This window comes from Thamnophis elegans, chromosome 9 (genome assembly GCF_009769535.1).
Source record: "Thamnophis elegans isolate rThaEle1 chromosome 9, rThaEle1.pri, whole genome shotgun sequence".
Lineage (NCBI taxonomy): Eukaryota > Metazoa > Chordata > Lepidosauria > Squamata > Colubridae > Thamnophis > Thamnophis elegans.
This window is the reverse complement of record NC_045549.1, coordinates 22129192-22150738: the sequence shown is the minus strand read 5'-3', so window position 1 is coordinate 22150738 and position 21547 is coordinate 22129192. Positions and strand designations below refer to the sequence as shown.

Genomic DNA, 21547 nt, shown 5'->3' with positions numbered 1-21547 from the left:
GTTAGTTTTGGAATAATGACAGACATCAAATTGATTCCCGTTAGAGAAGCAAACCTAGAATCCCAAACAATTATCTTCCATTATTATCTAGTTAATTTTTAAAACATAACGAAAACACTATAAGAGCTGTTCTCCCATATTTTGTTCATAATATATGCTTTTGGTTTTATTAACAGATTGTTGAAAAAAACGACACAATTGCTTTGCTGATGTCAGAAAAAGAAATGTTGTGGTCTCAAGTTGCTGAAAAAGAGAGAAAGCTTAATGAAGCAACTCAAGCGTTGGCATCCAAAATGGATTTAGCCAATGATGAAGTGATAAGAGGACACACCGTAGCTTTTGAAGAACTCAGACAGCCATGTGATAAATTGGAGCAGAAATTCTTGGATGTGGCTGAAGAAGACAAATCCATGAAAACACAAATAGATTCCTGTTCCAATGGATGTCTCAATACTTCCATCAGTTATAATACCCAAGAGGTAAGTGCCCATTTTATAATATGATAAGTCAGTAGATACATTGACACATGCGCGGCGGAGCTGAGTTGGGGCGACAGCTTGCGTGCCCTCTGTGACATGCGTGCCATAGGTTAGCCATCGCGGACATAGACAATTCTTTTAGACAAGGCATGTTATGTGAATATAGGAACTAGAGCATGTTTGGTTAAATCTAGATTTAGGACTTGGGAGCATTGTATGAATCTGTACATTGTATCCAATTTACAGGCCATATTAGACCCATTATACTTTGTGCATCAAATTGCATCTGGGAGCTCAGCCTACAGTGTTGGAGCCTAGGTACCTCTTGGTTATTACTGTTGTTATTGCTTTGTTTAATTTTCCAATTTCACACAGAAAGTGGAATGGAATTATCTGCTGTTGCTTTAAAGGAAAAGATTTAGCAGGAAATTTCCTATGTCACTGTACTGAGAATTCATTAATCATGGATACAAAACAGACTGATGCATAAGTTGACTTATCACCTGTGAAATACCTTTCCTGTGACCTAGGTATCTCTAAACCTTGTAATAGTCCTGTGTATATTCCCTGGCTCTGCTATGCATCTACTATTTTTTATACTAAAAGTCCAAGCAGAGATTAAGTATTGCTATAGGGCACAGGTGTCAAACACACTGCATCACATGACATATTGTGATGTTTTTTTTGCAGAGCTGGAGTGGGGGTGGCCTGCATGTGATGCATCTGGCCACAGGCCACCAGTTTGACCCCCCTGCTCTAGGGTATATCCAAGGCTGCTAGTACTCCTGAATCTTTGTCTCCCCATAGTCTTGGCCATTATATTACACTGATGTTGTGGCCCAGCAGGATCTGGTTGAGCTGCTGATGGACTCGGATAGCGAGGAAGCATATGAGTCTGCCATGGAAGATGTGGAGGATCCTGGGCAGGGTTCAGACTCAGAGCAGAGACCAGAGAGGCTGGTTGGCCACCAGGAGGCGCCTGAGGCATGGAGCAGTGGGGAAGATCATAGGCAGTTTCTCCCTGATGCTAGATTGAGACGGGCTGAGAAACGGAAGCAGCAACTCCGTAGGCAATCTCACAGAAGATGATTAAGCCCAGGTGGTTGTTGATTGGCCCCTCCCAAGAGAGATTATAGGTGAGGCGTTGGGAGGGGACATTTGCAGGAAACAACCGTTCGAATTAGTAGTGAATAAAATCTATCCGTGTATTCTAGCCGTGTCCATTTGGATTCTCTGGGTTGCTTTGTTTGGATTATCTGGGTTGCAGCAGAGCTACTGTTTTGAACGTGAGTTGCCTGGGCCCTCAGCCAAAGGATTCGTTATCTCAATAATTGAGTAGTGGCAAACAGCCAGGCCTGCATTCTGGTTTATTCACAGGCCGAGGGGGTCAGAACACACTGACTATCCATTCAAAGGGATCATTGTTTAAGAGACTATTGTTACAATACACTTAGAATGTCTTTTTGGTAGGAGCATCAGTTTTACATATATTTACATATTTTCAAGTTATTTGATGGTGGAAGGAGAATGTGGAGGAAGGGAAATGATTCTTAAGTATTTGCAAGGAATTCATTAAGATTATTGCAAAACAAAGTTAAAAGCGATTACGACGTTTGATAACTAGCATTTTCAATATATTAAATTGTGTTTCACTTATATGCTCTAATTTCCTGAAAAATCAAAGCAATCTACCAAAAAGGAAGAATTAGAGGAAAAGGGCTTGGAGCAAGAGGAGCTGCTCACCCTTAAAAAACAACTGGATGAAGCGCATGAAAAGCTGAGTGAAATGGAAGAGCTCAAAGATCAGTTGAAGGCTTGGGAGTCCAAAATGGAAGCCGAGGAGGCACAAAAGTCAGACATGATGGAAAGACTTCAGGAGGATAAAGAAAAAATAAGAGCCTTGACCCAAGAAAGAAATGACTTCAAACAAAAACAGGAAGCCCTTGAGAAGGAGAGAGATCAACTCAAAGAAGATATACAAGATACCGTCTCGATGGTAAGTTGAACATGGCAGAGAAACAGTAGGCAAAAAGCAGGTGACTTTATCATTATGGACCATATTTATTCTTTTGGAACTTTTAATTGATTGGGTATGGTTAGGAGTCAGCAAGGATTGTATTCGGTGATATCACTAAGTGCAGCCAAAAATATTGTTCTTTTAGGGAAGTTAAGAGTGATAGCAGGCACATCGCGCCTCATAAATGCTGAGTACGGCTATTTCCATCCTTACATTCATTTTACGTGTGCGTTTTAGAAAAATGCAAGTAAACCATCATATGATTTTTTGGAGAAAAATTAGGCAATTAATCAGTGGAACGACTTACCTGCAGTATTTGTGAGTGCTCCAATACTGGAGGTTTTCAAGAAGAGACTGGACAACTATTGGTCTGAAATGGTATAGGGCCTCCTGCTTGACCAGGGGTTGAACTAGAAGACCTCCAATTCTGTTACCTTCCAACTCTGTTGTGCTTTTCTGTTCTGCTACCACGTGTAACAACAAATTGTCCATCCCTGTATTAAGAAAACAACCATATGTAGGAGAAAATATTATTTGAACAGTCACTAAATGAACTGTTGTAGATCAAGGATTACCCCTACTGCAACATATGGCACCCAGGTCTTAGCTGGAATCATTAAACTGTTTTGTCTTAGCCTTTAATATCTAGGATATCATTCCAGAAAGAGTTGTACTGTTAAATTGCTCAGCATGCTGCCTATTTCAACAACGGTAGAAGTGCATGCAGCCTTGCCTACATCAACAGAAATAAGCTGGAGTATAATAATATGTGATGCTTAGCCAGGGGTGGGATTCAGCTGGTTTGCACTGGTTCGGGCGAACCAGATGTTAATTTTGCATCCCGTTCAGCAAACCAGTTGTTGCAAGGACCGTCTGGGCCCGCCCTTCCCAGGACTCTACTATGTGGCCCATTCATCATGCCAGGTAAAGTGCAGGCCCCACACAGAGGCTCTGGAAGGGCAAAAAATGGGGCTCCTGGAAGTCTGGAAATGGGCCCTTTTCTAGCCTCCAGAGCCTGACATTCGACCTCCTGGAGGCTAGGGAAAAGCCTCCAAAGCCTGGGAAGGGCAAAAAACAGGCCTGTTTCCGGCCTCTGGAGGGCCTCCGGGGCCTGGATAGGGCAAAACACACACATACACCACCGTGCTGAAGCAGGCCAAGTAGGTCACACCCACTAGCAACCAAGCAGATTACCGGTTACTAACATTTTTCAATCCCAGCCCATTGCTTAGCTAACATGAAACTGCTAATTGTGTGGTCTTGATCTAATTCATACTTGCTATCATGGTAAACTATACCATAGACATTTGTTTTAGACATGCCATGTTATGGGAATATAGGAACTACAGCATGTTTGGTTAAATCTGGATTTAGGACTTGGAGCATTGTATGAATCTGTACATTGTATACAACTTACAGCAAGTATTAAACCCATTATACTTGGTGTATCAAATTGCATCTCGGTACTCAGCCTACTGTGTTGGAGCTTGTTATTGCTTCGTCTAATTTTCCAATTTCACACTGAAAGTAGAATGGAATTATCTGCTGCTGTTTTAAAAGAAAAGATTTAGCAGGTAATTTCCTATGGCAAAACAATTGCCTTTTATAGCCAAGGTACTGAGAATTCATTAATCATGGATACAAAACAGACTGATGCATAAGTTGACCTGTGAAATACCTTTCCTGTGACCTCGGTATCTCTAAACCTAGTAATAACCCCATGAATATTCCCTGGCTCTGCTATGCATCTACTATTTTTTATACTAAAAGTCCAAGCAGATTAAGTATTAAGTATCTAGGGCACACGTGTCAAACATACCGCATCACGTGACGTATTGTGATGTTTTTTCACGGAGCTGGAGTGGGCGTGGCCTGCATGTGATGCATCTGGCCCACAGACTGCCAGTTTGACGCCCCTGCTCTGGGATATTTCCCCTGCTTCTAGTACTCTTGAATCTGTCTCCCCGTAGCCTTGGCCATTATACTACATTGACCATCCATTCAAAGGGATCATTCTTTAAGAGACTATTGTTACAATACAGTTAGAATGTCTTTTTGGTAGCAGCATCATTTTTACATATATTTACATATTTTAAAGTTGTTTGATGGTGAAAGGAGAATGTGGAGGAGGGAAAAAGATTCTTAAGTATTTGCAAGGAATTCATTAAGATTATTGCAAAACAATGTTAAAAGCGATTACAACATTTGATTACAACTTTTGATGCTGCATTTTCAGTATATTAAACTGTGTTTCACTTATATGCTCTAATTTCCTGAAAAATAAAAGCAATCTACCAAAAAGGAAGAATTAGAGGAAAAGGGCTTGGAGCAAGAGGAGCTGCTCACCCTTAAAAAACAACTGGATGAAGCGCATGAAAAGCTGAGTGAAATGGAAGAGCTCAAAGATCAGTTGAAGGCTTGGGAGTCCAAAATGGAAGCCGAGGAGGCACAAATGTCAGACATGATGGAAAGACTTCAGGAGGATAAAGAAAAAATAAGAGCCTTGACCCAAGAAAGAAATGACTTCAAACAAAAACAGGAAGCCCTTGAGAAGGAGAGAGATCAGCTCAAAGAAGTTATACAAGATACCCTCTCAATGGTAAGTTGAACATGGCAGAGAAACAGTAGACAAAGAGCAGGTGACTATCATTATAGGCCATATTTATTCTTTTGGAACTTTTAATTGATTGGGTATGGTTCGGAGTCAGCAAGGATTGTATTCATTGATATCACAAAGTGCAGCCAAAAATATTGTTCTTTTAGGGAAGTTAAGAGTGATAACAGGCACATCTCGCCTCATAAATGCTGAGTACGGCTATTTCCATCCTTACATTCATTTTACATGTGAGTTTCAGAAAAATGCAACTAAACCATCATAGGATTTTGGGAGAAAAATTAGGCAATTTATCAGTGGAATGACTTGCCTGCAGTACTTGTGAGTGCTCCAACACTGGAGGTTTTCAAAAAGAGACTGGATAACTATTGGTCTGAAATGGTATAGTGCAGTGATGGCGAATCTTTTTTCCCTTGGGTGCCGAAAGTGCCCGCATGTCCGTGCCCACATCCATAATTTAATCCCCCCCATGCCTTGCCCTGTGCACATGTGGGCGTGAAATCCCCCCCTCCCGCTGCCCTGTGCATGTGTGCGTGGCTTTTGGAGCCTGGGGAGGGTGAAAACGACCTTCCCTGCCACCTGTACATTGTATACAAGTTACAGCAAGTATTAGACCCATTATATTTTGTGTATCAAATTGCATCTCGGTACTCAGCCTACTGTGTTGGAACTTGTTATTGCTTCGTCTAATTTTCCAATTTCACACTGAAAGTGGAATGGAATTATCTGCTGCTGCTTTAAAAGAAAAGATTTAGCAGGTAATTTCCTATGGCAAAACAATTGCCTTTTATAGCCAAGGTACTGAGAATTCATTAATCAGAGATACAAAACAGACTGATGCATAAGTGTGACGTATTGTGATCTTTTTTCGCGGAGTTGGAGTGGGCGTGGCCTGCATGTGATGCATCTGGCCCACAGACCGCCAGGTTAACGCGCTTCTAGTACTCTTGAATCTCTCTCCTTGTAGCCTCGGCAATTATACTACACTGACTATCCATTCAAAGAGATCATTGTTTAAGAGAATGTTGTTACAATACACTTAGAATGTCTTTTTGGTAGCAGCATCAGTTTTACATATATTTACATATTTTCAAGTTATTTGATGGTGGAAGGGAAATGATTCTTAAGTATTAGCAAGGAATTCATTAAGATTATTGCAAAACAAAGTTAAAAGCACTTACAACATTTGACAACTTTTGATACTGCATTTTCAATATATTAAATTGTGTTTCACTTATATGCTCTAATTTCCTGAAAAATCAAAGCAATCTACCAAAAAGGAAGAATTAGAGGAGAAGGACTTGGAGCAAGAGGAACTGCTCACCCTTAAAAAACAACTGGATGAAGCGCATGAAAAGCTGAGTGAAATGGAAGAGCTCAAAGATCAGTTGAAGGCTTGGGAGTCCAAAATGGAAGCCGAGGAGGCACAAAAGTCAGACATGATAGAAAGACTTCAGGAGGATAAAGAAAAAATAAGAGCCTTGACCCAAGAGAGAAATGACTTCAAACAAAAACAGGAAGCCCTTGAAAAGGAGAGAGATCAGCTCAAAGAAGTTATACAAGATACCGTCTCGATGGTAAGTTGAACATGGCAGAGAAACAGTAGACAAAGAGCAGGTGACTCTATCACTTGCACCATATTTATTCTTTTGGAACTTTTAATTGATTGGGTATGGTTAGGAGTCAGCAAGGATTCGTCTGAAATGGTATAGGGCAGCGATGGCGAATCTTTTTCCCTTGGGTGCCGAAAACGCCCCCGTATGCATGCCCACATCCATAATTTAACACACACACACCCCATGCCTTGCCCTCTGCACATGTGGGCGTGACACCCCACCTACCCCCCGCTGCGTTGTGCAAGTGTGCATGGCTTTTGGAGCCTGGGAGTGGTGAAAACAGCCTTCCCCGCCCCCTGGAGCTGGAAATGCCCCCCTAGAGACTCCATACAAGCCCTGTACTTATCTGCCATCCAAATTGGGCCACATAGAAACTCCTAGGAGGGGAAGAGCAGCGTGGGTGGGGCAGCTGAAAATCAGCTGGCCAGCACGCACATCCATGCTGGAGCCAAGTTGGGGCAACAGCCCACATGCCACCTGTGGCCCGCATGCCACAGGTTCACCATTACAGGTATAGGGTCTCCTGCTTGAGCAGGGGGGTTGAAATAGAAGACCTCCAACTCTGGTGCCTTCCAACTCCATTGTGCTTTTCTGTTCTTCTACCACATGTAACATCAAATTGTCCATCCCTGTATTAAGAAAACAACGATATGTAGGAGAAAATATTATTTGAACAATTCATTAAATGAACTGTTGTAGGTCAAGGATTACCCCTACTGCAACATATGGCTCCCAGGTCTTAGCTGGAATCATTAAAGTGTTTTGTCTTAGCCTTTAATATCTAGGATGTCATTCCAGAAAGAGTTGTACTGTTAAATTGCACAGCATGCTGCCTATTTCAACAGTGGTAGAAGTGCATGCATCAACAGAAGTAAGCTGGAGTAGAATAGTATGTGATGCTTGGGCAGGGGTGGGATTCAGCTGGTTTGCATTGGTTCGGGCAGCATCAGTTTTACATATATTTACATATTTTCAAGTTATTTGATGGTGGAAGGAGAATGTGGAGGAGGGGAGATGATTCTTAAGTATTTGCAAGGAATTCATTAAGATTATTGCAAAACAATGTTAAAAGCGATTACAACATTTGACAACTTTTGATGCTGCATTTTCAGTATATTAAATTGTGTTTCACTTATATGCTCTAATTTCCTGAAAAGTCAAAGCAATCTACCAAAAAGGAAGAATTAGAGGAGGACGGCTTGAAGCAAGAGGAGCTGCTCACACTTAAAAAACAACTGGATGAAGCGCATGAAAAGCTGAGTGAAATGGAAGAGCTCAAAGATCAGTTGAAGGCTTGGGAGTCCAAAATGGAAGCCGAGGAGGCACAAAAGTCAGACATGATGGAAAGACTTCAGGAGGATAAAGAAAAAATAAGAGCCTTGACCCAAGAGAGAAATGACTTCAAACAAAAACAGGAAGCCCTTGAGAAGGAGAGAGATCAGCTCAAAGAAGATATACAAGATACCATCTCGATGGTAAGTTAAACATGGCAGAGAAACAGTAGGCAAAGAGCAGGTGACTTTATCATTATGGGCCATATTTATTCTTTTGGAACTTTTAATTGATTGGGTATGGTTCGGAGTCAGCAAGGATTCATCTGAAATGGTATAGGGCAGTGATGGTGAATCTTTTTTCCCTTGGGTGCCAAAAGCGCCCGTGTGCTTCCCCACATCCATAATTTAATCCCCCCCATGTCTTGCCCTCTGCATATGTGACACCCCACCTACCCCCCGCTGCCCTGTGCATTATGTGCATGGCTTTTGGATCCTGGGGAGGGTGAAAACGGCCTTCCCTGCCCCCTGGAGCTGGAAATGCTCCCCTAGAGCCTCCATACGAGCCGTGTTCTTACCTGCTATCCAAAATGGGCCGCATAGAAACTTCTGGGAGGGGAGGGGCAGCGTGGGCGGGGCAGCTGAAAATCAGCTGGCCAGCACGCACATCCATGCTGGAGCCAAGTTAGGGCAACAGCTTGCGTGTCACGGCTTCGCCATTATGGGTATAGGGCCTCCTGCTTGACCAGGGGTTGAACTAGAAGACCTCCAACTCTGGTGCCTTCCAACCAGAGGTGGGTTCCAGTTCGCACCTATTCGGTAGAACCAGTTCATCAAATCTACCGAACTGGTTAGAAGAGGTTCCACCAGTGGACCCAGAAAGCAGGCAACACCTACAGAAGAGGTTCCAAAAAATTTCACCACTGCTTCCAACTCTGTTGTGCTTTTCTGTTCTGCTACCACATGTAACATCAAATTGTCCATCCCTGTATTAAGAAAACAACCATATGTGGGAGAAAATATTATTGGTACCCTACAATATATTTTGTGTTATTTCTAATGCATGAATATGTCTATTTTTCAATCTTTTTATGAAAGAATATTGAAGCCCAGGAGGGCTTCATGAGTGCCCAGAATTCTTTGAAGCAGTGTCAGAAGTGCATCAAAGAACTTAAAGAAACCATTGCAGAGAAAGACAAACAGATTTCAAGAGTTAAGGAAACTTTAGAGATCACAATTGATGATCAGAAACAACAGGTAAGAGATATCTGTAACCGTAATGCATCGACAGAATGAAATTTCTTGATCTGGGATGTAGATTTTCTGTTAGATCAAAGGCTGCTTATTTATTTCCTTCAAAGAACTTACGGAATAATATATTCATTGCAGATATTGCAGATACTGCAGATTCTGAAATTAACAGACGACTTGAAAGACATCTCGGTTAACCAAATTCAAAATGAAGACGTCAACAATGAACTTCAGTGGATTAAGGAGCAGATTGCCACTCTCCAGCAAGAGAAGGTGGCATTGCAACATCAACTGGAGGATTTGGAAAAGGAAAAGAATCAGTATCTAGAAAGCTACCAAGTGGTACATATCAATCAATGTATTCATTGTTTTGGCCTGTGGCAACAAATAAGATCAAACCTACACCAAAATGCCCAAACATTAATAAAATATTTTAAAATGTACCAAAATCAATAAACACATTGAACAGTATTATTACAGCAAAGAAAATATTAGAAAACTTTAATAAGAACATTGTCTCTGTTTAGTAGCATTCCATGCAAAACTGGCTAATATGAATAAATGCTTGGAGGTTGTAGACTGGGATAAAAAAAAAAGTCAGCTATGCTGATATCTGTGGCATTGCCAGTTCATTTTTCACAACTAGTCTGCTCTAAAGATTATATATAGCAATAACACTTCCCGTATTTTTCGGACTTCACCAATGATGCCCATTTGGTGCCGATACTCATTCAGTGTGCCCATTCACCAACACCCATTTGGTGGGGCCCGTTTGCCACCGCAGCCCATTTGCTGCAGTCTATTCACCACCAATCCCTGTTTGCCACGGACTGTTCACTGATGCACCTTTGCTGCAGCCCATTTGCCTCCTCCCATTCGCGGCAGCCCATTAGCCGCCGCCGCCACAACCCTTTATAGAACAGCTTATCAGCATTGCAGCAACCCCCCTCCCCTCCCGCTACAATAGTCAGAGTATAAGACATACAGACCTTTGCACCAACTTTCGGGATGGAGGGGTGCGTCTTATACTCCGAAAAATACAGTATATATCGCTTTATGGTGCTTTACAGCCCTCTCTAAGCAGTTTACAGAGTCAGCATATTGCCCCTAACAATCTGGGTCGTCATTTTACTGATCTTTGAAGGATGGAAGGCGGAGTCAACCTTGAGCTGGTCAGGATCGAACTCCTGGCAGTCGGCAGAGTTAGCTCTCAGTACTGCATTCTAAACACCGCCACCACACAATTAATTGCTTCTAACAATCAAAAGACTGCTAGTCCCTTATCTGAAAGAATACACCATTCTTTCCTACTTTTCATAGAAAATTAAAAAATCAGAGACATTTGATAGGTTCGATTTCATAAACATTCTTTCTCAAATCCAACAGCTACAAACGAAGTCTGTTGACCTGCAGCAGTTGCTCCAGACGAATCAGAATGCAGAAAGTTTTGATGACGCAGAGCAGCTAAAAATTAGTCTTGAGTCTCAAGTGGAAGTCTTGCAGAAGGAGAATGCTGAGCTGGTTCAGAAGCTTCACAGCACTGAAGAAGACATTAAAAATATTGGCCAAGAAAAAGAGCATTTGAGAATAGAGGTAGAGGTTCTTCGAGCCGAGAAGGATACCATGACTCAAACTGTCTACCATCTAGGTGAGACTCTAGAGAAGCTGGTTCCAATGGTAAGAATTCAATTGCTGCCACCTTTGGGGAGATACTTTTTGTTGGATTAGCATTTAATTTAAATGTGGTTTTATTTCATGTGGCTTTATTTTTCATTGAAGAATTTGGAACTGCAGGAACAATTGAATGAGGCTAATAATTCTCTCAGAGAACATAAGGAAATGGTAGAAGAACTGAAAGGAAAAACCATAGCCACAGATTCTCAGACTTCAAAAATTGACGAGGAATTGAAACAAAAGGTAGGAAAATGTGTGACACTTAAAAAGCATTATTATTTATTAGATGTAAAGGCCACCTGGTTCCAGAATAATTTTGTTCAGCTTTAATTTTTAAAACAGAAAACATCTGAAGCATTTGGAAAACTATACCCCATATATTCCACCACCACCCCCAAATAAAAAATATTTCACTACCGACAAGCCTTCTCAAATCTCCTACTGTAAGGCCTTTAAAAATTCCTGGAATATCATCAGGGAAGGAGCTCCATTGATCTTTGAAAGAATAGGCAGAAACTCTGAGAGAGATGCAGATAAAGCTTTATAGATTATAAACAACACCTTGAATTGCAGCTGGAAACTCACTGACAATTAGTGTAGCTTAGTTAGCATCAGTGTTCAATGGACTTTCCAAGGAATTCTCAACAATGCCCCACTGCTGCATTCTGAACCAACTATACCAGTGATGGCTAACCTTTTTGTCAAGGCATGCCAAAAGCAGGGGAAGTGGGGGGGGGGGGGTTTGTTATGCATGCGTGCCCACACCCATAATGTAATGCCCTCCCCCCACGCATGTGCGCACAACACCCCCCATATGTGCGCAGGCCTCACTGAAGCCTCCTGATTTTCGGGAGGCGCGTTGGGCTGTTTTTTTTGCCCTCTGCAAGCTTCAGGAAAGCCTCCGGAGGGAGGAAAAACAGCCCAATGGGCAACCCAGAAGTTTGTTCCCGAACTCCTCATGAAGCCTCCTGAAGCCTGGGGAGGGTGAAAAATTGCCCAACATGCAAACTGGAAGTTCGGGAACGGACTTCCGGGTTGCCCGTTGGGTGGTTTTTCCCCTTCAGGAGGCTTCCCTGAAGCCTCCGGAGGGCAAAAAACGGCCAAAAATCAGCTAGCATGCGCACTGGAGCTGACATGGCATCGTCTTGTGTGCCCTCAGAAATGGTGCACGTGCTATAGGTTCGCCACACAGAACTATACCTTCTGATTGGTCTTCAAAGGCAGCCTGACCTAGACTGCATTGCTGTAATTCTACCTTTAGGTGACTAGAACTTGAGAAACCATCTGAAGTGTTTCCTGATCTAGCAGTGGATGCAACGGGTAACACCAGATGAAGCTATCCAAAGGTCCTCTTTTTCACAGTTGCTACCTGCTCTTCAAGTTGGAGCAACATGTACCAAATAACCCATAGATTAAACACCAGTCGTGAACAGGGGAGTATAGCCTCATCCAAGACTAAAGATGGAATGAATCCAGATCTGGAGTGCTCAAAAGTCCAGAGCCACCTGGTTTTGACAGGATTGAGCATGATGCTTTCAACATCTGCCGTTTTGTCGGAGTTTGCTGCAGAAAAATCAAATCCAGAAAGCACATACAGATAACTGATTCAGCTGGATTCATTAACTTCTTTATATAACAGATGAATAAATGTACAATACCAATAGTAGAGCCTTTCAACGTAGTAGAAGTTGCAAGTAAAACGTAAACAGCAGTACAGCAGAGAGTAGTTTTCAGAGCAGAGGTAGTCTTGTTTTAGTTTCAATTCTCAGCACAGACTCAGTTCTGTTTCAGCTCCCATGGCTGACATAGTTGCCTATTCATTGGCTGATCTGTTACCATGTCTCTCCCAGTTATGATTATTCTAACATGTTTAAAGTTCTCTAGTGCCCTAGTCAATCATTTTTATTTTAAAGTTCACAATAATTCTAAAGTTCAGTTATTGAAACGCTTGATATTTTCTTCAAATTGCATAATAGAAACTGATGTGCCAACTGATTTTATTTCATGATGTAATTAGCTTTTTTTCTCAATCTATATTTTAGGCTGAGGATACTCAATTAGAACTGGAGAAGTTGTTAGCATATGTAAAATTACAAGAAGATGAGGTTAATACACAGAAGAATTTAGTTCTTGAGAAACAACAGATGTTTCAGAGACTTGAAGAGGAATTTAAAAGAAGAAACAAAAAAACTAAAGAAAAGGTAAGTAAATGAAAAGTAGAATTATGTTCATAAATATGGCCTAAAATTTAAAATGAATTTTTTTAAAAGTAAGCTCAGGTGGGGTTTTTTTGACAGTATGTCCCTTTTATATTTCAAATTATTTCTAAAAGCCTCTAATTTTAAAAAAATCAAGATAGTATAGATGAAAAGGAACTCTTTTGCCAAAATTACACAGAACACATATAGAAAATGGAATTGATTATTAGTTGCAATGGTGATAGCTTTGAAAATGGGATTAACCAAATTAATAGAGGAATTTCTAAATACCTTGTTTTTCAGAGTATGACACACCTTTCCCCCCCCAAAAAGAGGGTGAAAATTTGGGTGTGTCTGATACACTGAATACAGCATTTTTGCCCTCCCAAAACCCAGCTCTTGCATCCCGTTTTTCACAAAAGTGGACGTGCATGGGGTTTGGGAAGCCTGCAAAGTGCTGCTTCAGACTCGAAAGGGCAAAAACAGGCGAAAAATGGGCCCATTTTTCACAAAAATGAGGCTGGTTTTTTTTCTCCCAAGCCCCCAGGAGTACTTTGCAGGCCTTCCAAACTTTGCACGCCCCGTTTTTTGTTAAAAAAAAATACTGGGCCATTTTTTGCTCATTGTTTTGCCCTTTTGCAGCCCCCAGGAGCACTCTACAGGCCTCCCAAACATTCTGCAAGCCCAATTTTTTGCACAAAAGGGGGGGGGGGTCATTTTCATGAAAAAATGAGGCTTTTTGCTTGGTTTTTTGCCCTCCCCAGCCTCCAGGAGCACTTTGCAGTCCTCAAACTTTCTGCAGCCCCCTTTTTCACAAAAAGGGGGTGTGCAGAGGGCTTGGGAGGCTTGCAGAGTACTCCTGGGGGCTGGGGAGAGCAAAAACTTTTGTTTTAATTTACCTGTTAAAAATCTTGCTGCATGTTATACTCTGGTGCATCTTATAGTCCGGAAAATACAGTAATCAGGCGTTTTGGAATGCAAAATGCAAAATAGCCCAATTCTTCTTCATAAAAATCATGTTTCAGCTCCAATACCTAGAAAACAATTCTCTCGAGCTGCGGCAACTGCTCTGCCTGAAAAAAGAAGAGAGTCAGCAGAATGTAGAGAAGACGAAGGATGATGAACAGCTAAGTATCTCTGAGTCTCAAATGGAAGCCTTGCAGAGGGAGAAAAACGAGCTTGTTCAGACGCTTCAGAGCAGTGAAGAAAACGTCAAATACCTCAGCCAAGAAAAAGAGAATCTAAGAACAGAAATAGAGGTTCTTCAAGCCGAGAAGGATAACATGATTCAAACAGTCCATCGTCTGAGTGAGACTATAGAGAGGCTTGTTCCAGTGGTAAGAATTCATTCATTCCATTCATTCAATTTATTTTCTGCCATCTTATTTCAAAGCGATTTAATTTGCTGCCCCTTTTGCGGGAAATCCTTTTTATTGGATTAAGATTTTCTTTAAATGTGGTGGTCAGCTTGATTGCATGTGAATTTATTTTATTTATTTTTGTTGTTAAAGAATTTGGAACTGCAGCAAGAACTGAGGGAGGCTAACAATTCTCTCAGAGAACATAAGGAAATGGTAGAAGAACTAAAAGAAAAAATCGTAACTACAGATTTTCAGACTTTAAAAGTTCATGAGGAGCTGAAGAAAAAAGTAAGAAAGATACCATTTTTAAGTGTTTTAATACTAAAGAGTGTCTGCTGTTTTAAACTTCCCCCCGCCCCCTTTCCCCTGGTCAATATTTCTTATTTAACCTAAAAGAATTGGTGGAATCGCTATTGTACAAACTCTTAATATTGCAACTGATGTTCTGAATAATTGTATCTCATGACATTCTCTCCCCCCACCCTCTCTCTTCACACACACACATTAAGAGTGAGCATAGTCAACTTGAACTGGATAAATTGTTGATATATGTAAAATCACAAGAAGATGAAGGTAAATACCAGAAGAATTTGGTTCTTGAGCAACAACAGATGTTTCAGAAATTAGAAGAAGAGATTAAAGAAGAAACAAAGCACCTACAAGAAAAAGTAAGAAAATTACAAGTTGTTTTTTAATGAAGCCTAGACAGATAAAAAGGAACTATTATAAAAAGCAGGTTTAACTAAATTTGGAGCAATCAGCATTCAACAGCTCTTAGAATTTTGTGCCACCTCCCCTTTCAACAGTAGCATCATTCTGAAGACCAGTGTCAATGGAACATATTGTCCCGGTCATGTCCTTCTTGTAGGCTTGCAATCACAGTCTAATTGGTTTCCAAGACACTGGATTTGAGTTTGATTTGATTAGGCTGGACTCTTTGGCTCTTAGAAATTAGACCAAATTATAAAATATATAAATTACATTAAAACTAATTTACATTTTTGTCCTGAATTTGGATCATGCAACTTGAAAAATCAAGTGAGATCCTTATCTTACGAATGTTTTTGGTCCTGGTCCATGCCAAACATTCTTCCCCAGAGGGGTATTTATCTTCTAGGATGTCAAACAACATTATTTATTTCCTCCACTCCTGTTTAACTTTTTCATAAAGTTCAAGCTGGGCCACTAGGGGGACCTGGACTTTCACACATGCATAAACAAGCACACACCATGTTGTCAGAAAAACACATGGCTATTCTGCTTTATGCAGACAACTCTCTAATACACTTACTGCAGGTTAGACATTCCTGTAGGAATCAAAAGATGACTGGTAGCCCTTACTTAGTATTGCAGGGATGATACTGGGAAATAAAATATCCTAAACAAAATCATAGTCCTTAGCAAGAGATCTAGAATATACTTCAATTGTTTCCACTATCACCCTGCCAGTAACTGTGAACTAAAATTAAAGGATTTCTTCATTTTCTTTATTTTAAAGTTACCCTTTTCTGGGCAATTTAGAATTGCTTCTTTATTTGAGTTCCTGTGATTTTAAGGGAATTTCAGTCAGAATTCTTTAATACTGACTACATTCATACTAAGCCATGATTTGTTTTAATTAATAAATTATAAAATGAAGCAGACTAGGATAATTTACACAGCATGCTAAATTGAAATGGGTATAACTGCACAGGACAATAAAACAGAAAAAAAATGTATTATGGAATAGAATTATCTGGGAATGTGGGTTAAATACGTGTGCCAGATCAATGCAAGTGAGGTTTAACATAAGAGTTAATTTTTAATGATTAAAATGGAAGGAGGACTATTTCAGATATTCACTAGCCATTATTTAATCTTAAAGACTGTCTAATTGAAATGTGGCTTCTTGTTTAGGGAAAGTCTTAAGAAAGTAGAACAAAAGCAAAGCTTATTCTGATTATACAGGTGTGTCTGGTGGAGGATGTGGTCAAACATGGTGGGTGCAATTGTGTAATCATGGCACACACACAAAATGTAAAGCTTTAATTGCATAGTCACAGTTCCCATCTTGACTTTTAAGAACCTCTGTCAATAACCCAGAAGGGCTGAGTTGCAGAAGAGGAAAATTTAGAAATTCTCCAAATTTAGAATACCTAGAAACACATTGGAATGGAACGTACAGTGTAATCTAATTAGACAAGTGATTACATTTTGAAAGTTGCCAATTAAGTGATTATAGTCATGTTTATATTTGTACATCAGTACAGTAATACCACGTACTACTTTAAATATTTTTATACTTTAAATGTTTACTGCACTGCAGTTAAAAATAATTTAATTTTTTTAAAAGGACTTCACTGTTTAGTGGAAACACAAATTTTAATTTCCTTAGTACTGTTTACCATTAATCTTGACTTTGATTTAGTTTTCCCTAACTGCATCCTCCATATTTTGACCTTGAATGATGGGGGTTTTAAAAAAAAACTGCATTTATTCTCAAAGGAGTTAGCTGGGGAAGGCTGCTGTACTAATGGTGTAACATTTAATTCCTTAGATAATAAAATCAAATGAAGAGGTAAGAGGTCTTACTGAGGAAAAGAAACAATTGACAGCCGAATTGAGGGAGCAGGAGAAATGTGTCCAACAGCTACTGAAAGAAAAGACCTTGCTTCAAAAAGAGAGAGATGACCTTCAGCAGGTTACGGAGAACATTAAGGAAGAAATTCAAAGCCAGCTTCAGGAGACCTCCTCTGAAAACGCTGCAAAGGTACGTGATACTTTCCGATGAATGGTATTATGTTTGTACATAAGTATTTGAAATATATACTGAACTGGAAAGTTGGGAAAATAGCATTTGTGAATCTAAAATAATTTGAAATGTTTAAACAGAGTACTCAAAGGTTTAGGGAAAGAAGCAAATTTTAATTTCCTTAGTATTCCTTTGCCTTCCATTGAGGACCTGAATACTACATGGATCAGAAAGAGAGCTGAGTAGTTACCTACAGACTCCTCACATCATGGACATAAACTATTTCAGTGCTCCCGTCTAGATATTATTATAGGGCATTTCATGCCAAAACATCTAGGCCCATAGACAATTTTCCCTCTGTCTGCTGAATACCTAATCTTCACAGCACCGTCTTATGTCTAAGGATATTTACCCATGTAGTAAGTCTGTATTATTATTATTATCCTTTTCATCATTCCTGCTACCTCCTCTTATTAGTCGTTACTTTTAAAGCCCTACATGGCATCGGACCTGGCTACTTGAGAGACCGCCTCCTGCCAATTACCTCCCACAGACCGATTAGATCGCACAGACTAGGCCTCCTCCGGATTCCATCGGCTGGTCAATGTAGACTGGCGACCCCCCGGGGGAGGGCCTTCTCTGTAGCTGCTCCGGCCCTCTGGAACGATCTCCCCGCTGAGATGCGGACCCTCACTACCCTTCCGGCCTTCCGTAAAGCAACAAAGACCTGGCTGTTCCGGCAGGCCTGGGGCTGTTGAACTGTCCAGCCCCACCCTAGGTTGTGAATGTTGTTGTAATTTTAAACTGTTGTTTTTATTTTTGTATCCCCCTTCCCTTTTTTTATTGTAAGCTGCCCAGAGTCTTCCGAGAGTGGGCGGCATACAAAACCAATAAATAATAATAATAATCTTATGATTATATTACTTTGTTGTTTTTATGTACGAGAGCTTATGCACCAGAGACAAATTCCTTGTGTGTCCAATCACATTTGGCCAATATATTCTGTTCTGTTCTTTAGACAAAACTTGATGCTACACAGGCTTTGATTTAGTTTTCCCTAACCGTGCATCTTCCATATTTTCACCCTGAAATATAAGGGTTCAAAACTCTTGTTATCTCTCTAAGGCACTTGCTGAGAAAGGCTACTGTAGTAATGGTGTAACATTTAATTCCTTAGATAATAAAATTAAACAAAGAGGCCAGCAGCCTTAATGAGGAAAAGAAACAATTGACAGCAGAATTGCGGGAGCAGGAGAAATGTATTCAACAGCTATTGAAAGAGAAGGCATTGCTTCAAAAAGAGAGAGATGACCTTCAGCAGGTTATGGAGAACATTAGGGAGGAAACTCAAAGTCAATTTCAGGAGACCTTATCTGAAAACGCTGCAAAGGTAGGTGATGCTTTCCTATGAAATGTATTATGTTTGTACATAAATATTTTAAATATGTACTGAACTGGAAAGACTTTGATTTAGTTTTCCCTAACCTTGCATCTTCCATATTTTCACTCTAAAATATAAGGGTCCAAAACTGTTGTTATCTCTCAAAGGCACTATCTGAGAAAGGCTGCTGTATTAATGGTGTAAAATTTAACTCCTTAGATAATAAAATTAAACAAAGAGGCAAGCAGCCTTAATGAGGAAAAGAAACAATTGACAGCCGAATTGCGGGAGCAGGAGAAATGTGTTCAACAGCTATTGAAAGAGAAGGCATTGCTTCAAAAAGAGAGAGATGACCTTCAGCAGGTTACGGAGAACATTAAGGAAGAAACTCAAAGCCAACTTCAGGAGACCTTCTCTCAAAATGCTGGAAAGGTACAGGATGCTTTCCAGTGAATGGAATTTCACTGATATATTGTTTCTTATTCTGTAAAACCATTGGTGATAGATGTGGACGTCTAGCTTTCAACCCAAACATCACATTGTAATTTCCTTTAGGTAAAGATAAAGGTTCCCCTCGCACATATGTGCTAGTTGTTCCCGACTCTAGTGGGTGGTGCTCATCTCCGTTTCAAAGCCGAAGAGCCGGCGCTGTCTGAAGACGTCTCCGTGGTCATGTGGCCGGCATGACTACTTGCATTTTTTACATGCTTTTGAACTGCTAGGTTAGCAGAAGCTGGGACAAGTAACTGGAGAGAAGGGGGATAGGAGAGGAGAGGCTTCTGTGGGGCAAGTCTGAGAGGGAGAAGAGGAGCCCAATCATTTAGTTTCATGGTGAAGCACGGGTAGCCAACTAGTAATATATACTAGCCACGAGATGTGATGGTTCCGCAGTTAAAGATGCTGAGTTTGTCAACTGGAAAGCTGATTGCCCGGATTCAAGACCTGAGCAACGGGGTGAGCGGCAATTACTTGCTCCAGCAACTGACCACTTAGCAATTCAAAAGGGAATGCCAATGCAAGTAGATAAATGGGTACCACTTTGGTGGGAAAGTAACATTCTGTGTGTCTCAGCCATACGGTTGTGCTGACCACATGACCATGGAAGGGCCTTCAGACAATGTTGGCTTCTTCAGCTTAGAAACAAAGATGAGCACTGCCTCCTAGACTTGGACTTGATTGGACCCAGGAAACCTGGAGCTTTATATACAGCACTAGCCATTTCTATAACAACAAACCTATCTAATCAGCAAAACCCAGAGTCAAAGTTTCATTATTTTTTTTCCATTGCAAGCACAAAATCCAAAAGCGGTTTCCAAATGGAAACGAAACTGATCATATTCATTTATTTAATCAAAGCAGTCAATTTAGCCATCTCTGCTGACTCCATCCATTTTTTGGCAGCCATTCATCCATTGCAGGAATCAAAGTGTGTTTCCATCTTTACAGTTCTATTAAGTATTCTATTTAGTTGGACATAATCTACTCATATTGAGATAATAGTTTACCACCGAATATATATATATTCTTTTTTCCAGGAGTCTGAAATGAGTGTCCAGCGAAAGATGCAAGACTGCTTTGAAATCTTGGAAGCAAAAATATTCAGAATAATGGTAAATGCTATCACCATTTTACTCTATTTCCCATTGATTAAATCTGCATTAAATGGAGTTCTAATGTCTATTATTTATTTATTTATTTATCAAACATGAACAAGATAGCAAGTTTAGGTATGAATATAAACATGAACAAAGGAAGTAAATACAGATAAATGGAGACAGTAGGACAGGGATGATGGTGACCTTATGCACGCCCCCTTTACGGGGCGTGAATGGGGTGGGGTCCATGTTAGACAGTTTGAGATTGAAGTTGTGAAGGTTTGATGATGTAACAACAGAGTCAAGTAGAGCATTCCAGGCATTGACCACTCTGTTGCTGAAGTCGTATTTTCTGCAATCAAGTTTGAAGCAATTTACCTTGTGTTTGTATCGATTGTTTGCCCGTGTATTATTGTGGTTGAAGCTGAAGAAGTCGTTAACAGGCAAGACGTCGTAGCAGACAATTTTGTGTACTGTGCTTAGATCGAACCACAGGCGGCGCAGTTCCAGATTATCCAAAATTTCAAGCCTGGTGCCATAGGGAATTCTATTGTGAGTAGAGGAGTAGAGGATTCTTTTATCCTGCCTGTTCTCACACAATGACTGAAGTCAATTTCCAATTATACCCAATCTATCTGTGAACTTGTATTTTATGCCAGAAAACAGAGGAACATCCATTGCAATGCAGGAGCTCTTGATATAGAAAGATGATGTGTAAATCTAGTGGTTTCCTCAGAGTAATTGCTACCCCAAGAACTCTTCCCTTGTGCTGCTGTTATCAGGGGTGTCTTCAGACTATGGTGTAAAAAAAAAACAACTCAGCCCACACCTCACAATGGCAATGGTAACAGTGTGATCAAAACTCCATATTTTTTTTAATATTGCACTTAAAAGATGGACAGTGTTGTGCCCCATTGTGGCTGCCATTTTGATATATATTTTTTTTAAATCACACCCTGCAGATATCTCCCACAGCTACTTTTCCTCAGCTGTCTGTGAATGTATTATGCAGTGATGGCGAACCTTTTTCACCTCAGGTGCCAAAAGCATGCACGCTATTGCGCATACTCGCGTGCCCACCCCCGTAACTTAATGGGGGGGGCACACCGTGCCCCCTGTGCATGCACGTGTGACACACACACACACACACACCGTGCATATGCGCACAGCTTTCTTAGAGCCTAGGGAGGGTGAAAATGGCCTCCCCTACCCCCTGGAGGGCCTCTGGAGGCTTGAAATGGCCTATTTTCCGACTTCCAATGGACCTAGTAGGTCTGTTTTTGCCCTCTCCAGACTCCAGAGGATTTCTAGGAGCCTGGGGAAGGGGGAAACAGCCACCCCCAAAGGCCCGCCAGAGGC

The 21547-nt window shown here is 40.7% G+C and overlaps 1 protein-coding gene across 1 annotated transcript in view; it reads left to right on the top strand.

Moving 5' to 3' along the window:
- The window catches only part of CENPE (centromere protein E), a 65495-nt gene that overhangs the window by 26372 nt on the left and 17576 nt on the right, over window positions 1-21547 (top strand). Inside the window, exons 22-38 of the mRNA XM_032224355.1 lie at window positions 177-479; window positions 2164-2475; window positions 4784-5095; window positions 6376-6687; window positions 7884-8201; window positions 9096-9254; window positions 9387-9590; window positions 10635-10925; window positions 11028-11165; window positions 12965-13123; window positions 14146-14457; window positions 14632-14769; window positions 14991-15149; window positions 17018-17230; window positions 18390-18602; window positions 18813-19025; window positions 20129-20203. Coding sequence (XP_032080246.1) covers window positions 177-479; window positions 2164-2475; window positions 4784-5095; window positions 6376-6687; window positions 7884-8201; window positions 9096-9254; window positions 9387-9590; window positions 10635-10925; window positions 11028-11165; window positions 12965-13123; window positions 14146-14457; window positions 14632-14769; window positions 14991-15149; window positions 17018-17230; window positions 18390-18602; window positions 18813-19025; window positions 20129-20203 — 3831 coding nt within the window. The remainder of the gene's footprint in view (window positions 1-176; window positions 480-2163; window positions 2476-4783; window positions 5096-6375; window positions 6688-7883; window positions 8202-9095; window positions 9255-9386; window positions 9591-10634; window positions 10926-11027; window positions 11166-12964; window positions 13124-14145; window positions 14458-14631; window positions 14770-14990; window positions 15150-17017; window positions 17231-18389; window positions 18603-18812; window positions 19026-20128; window positions 20204-21547) is intronic.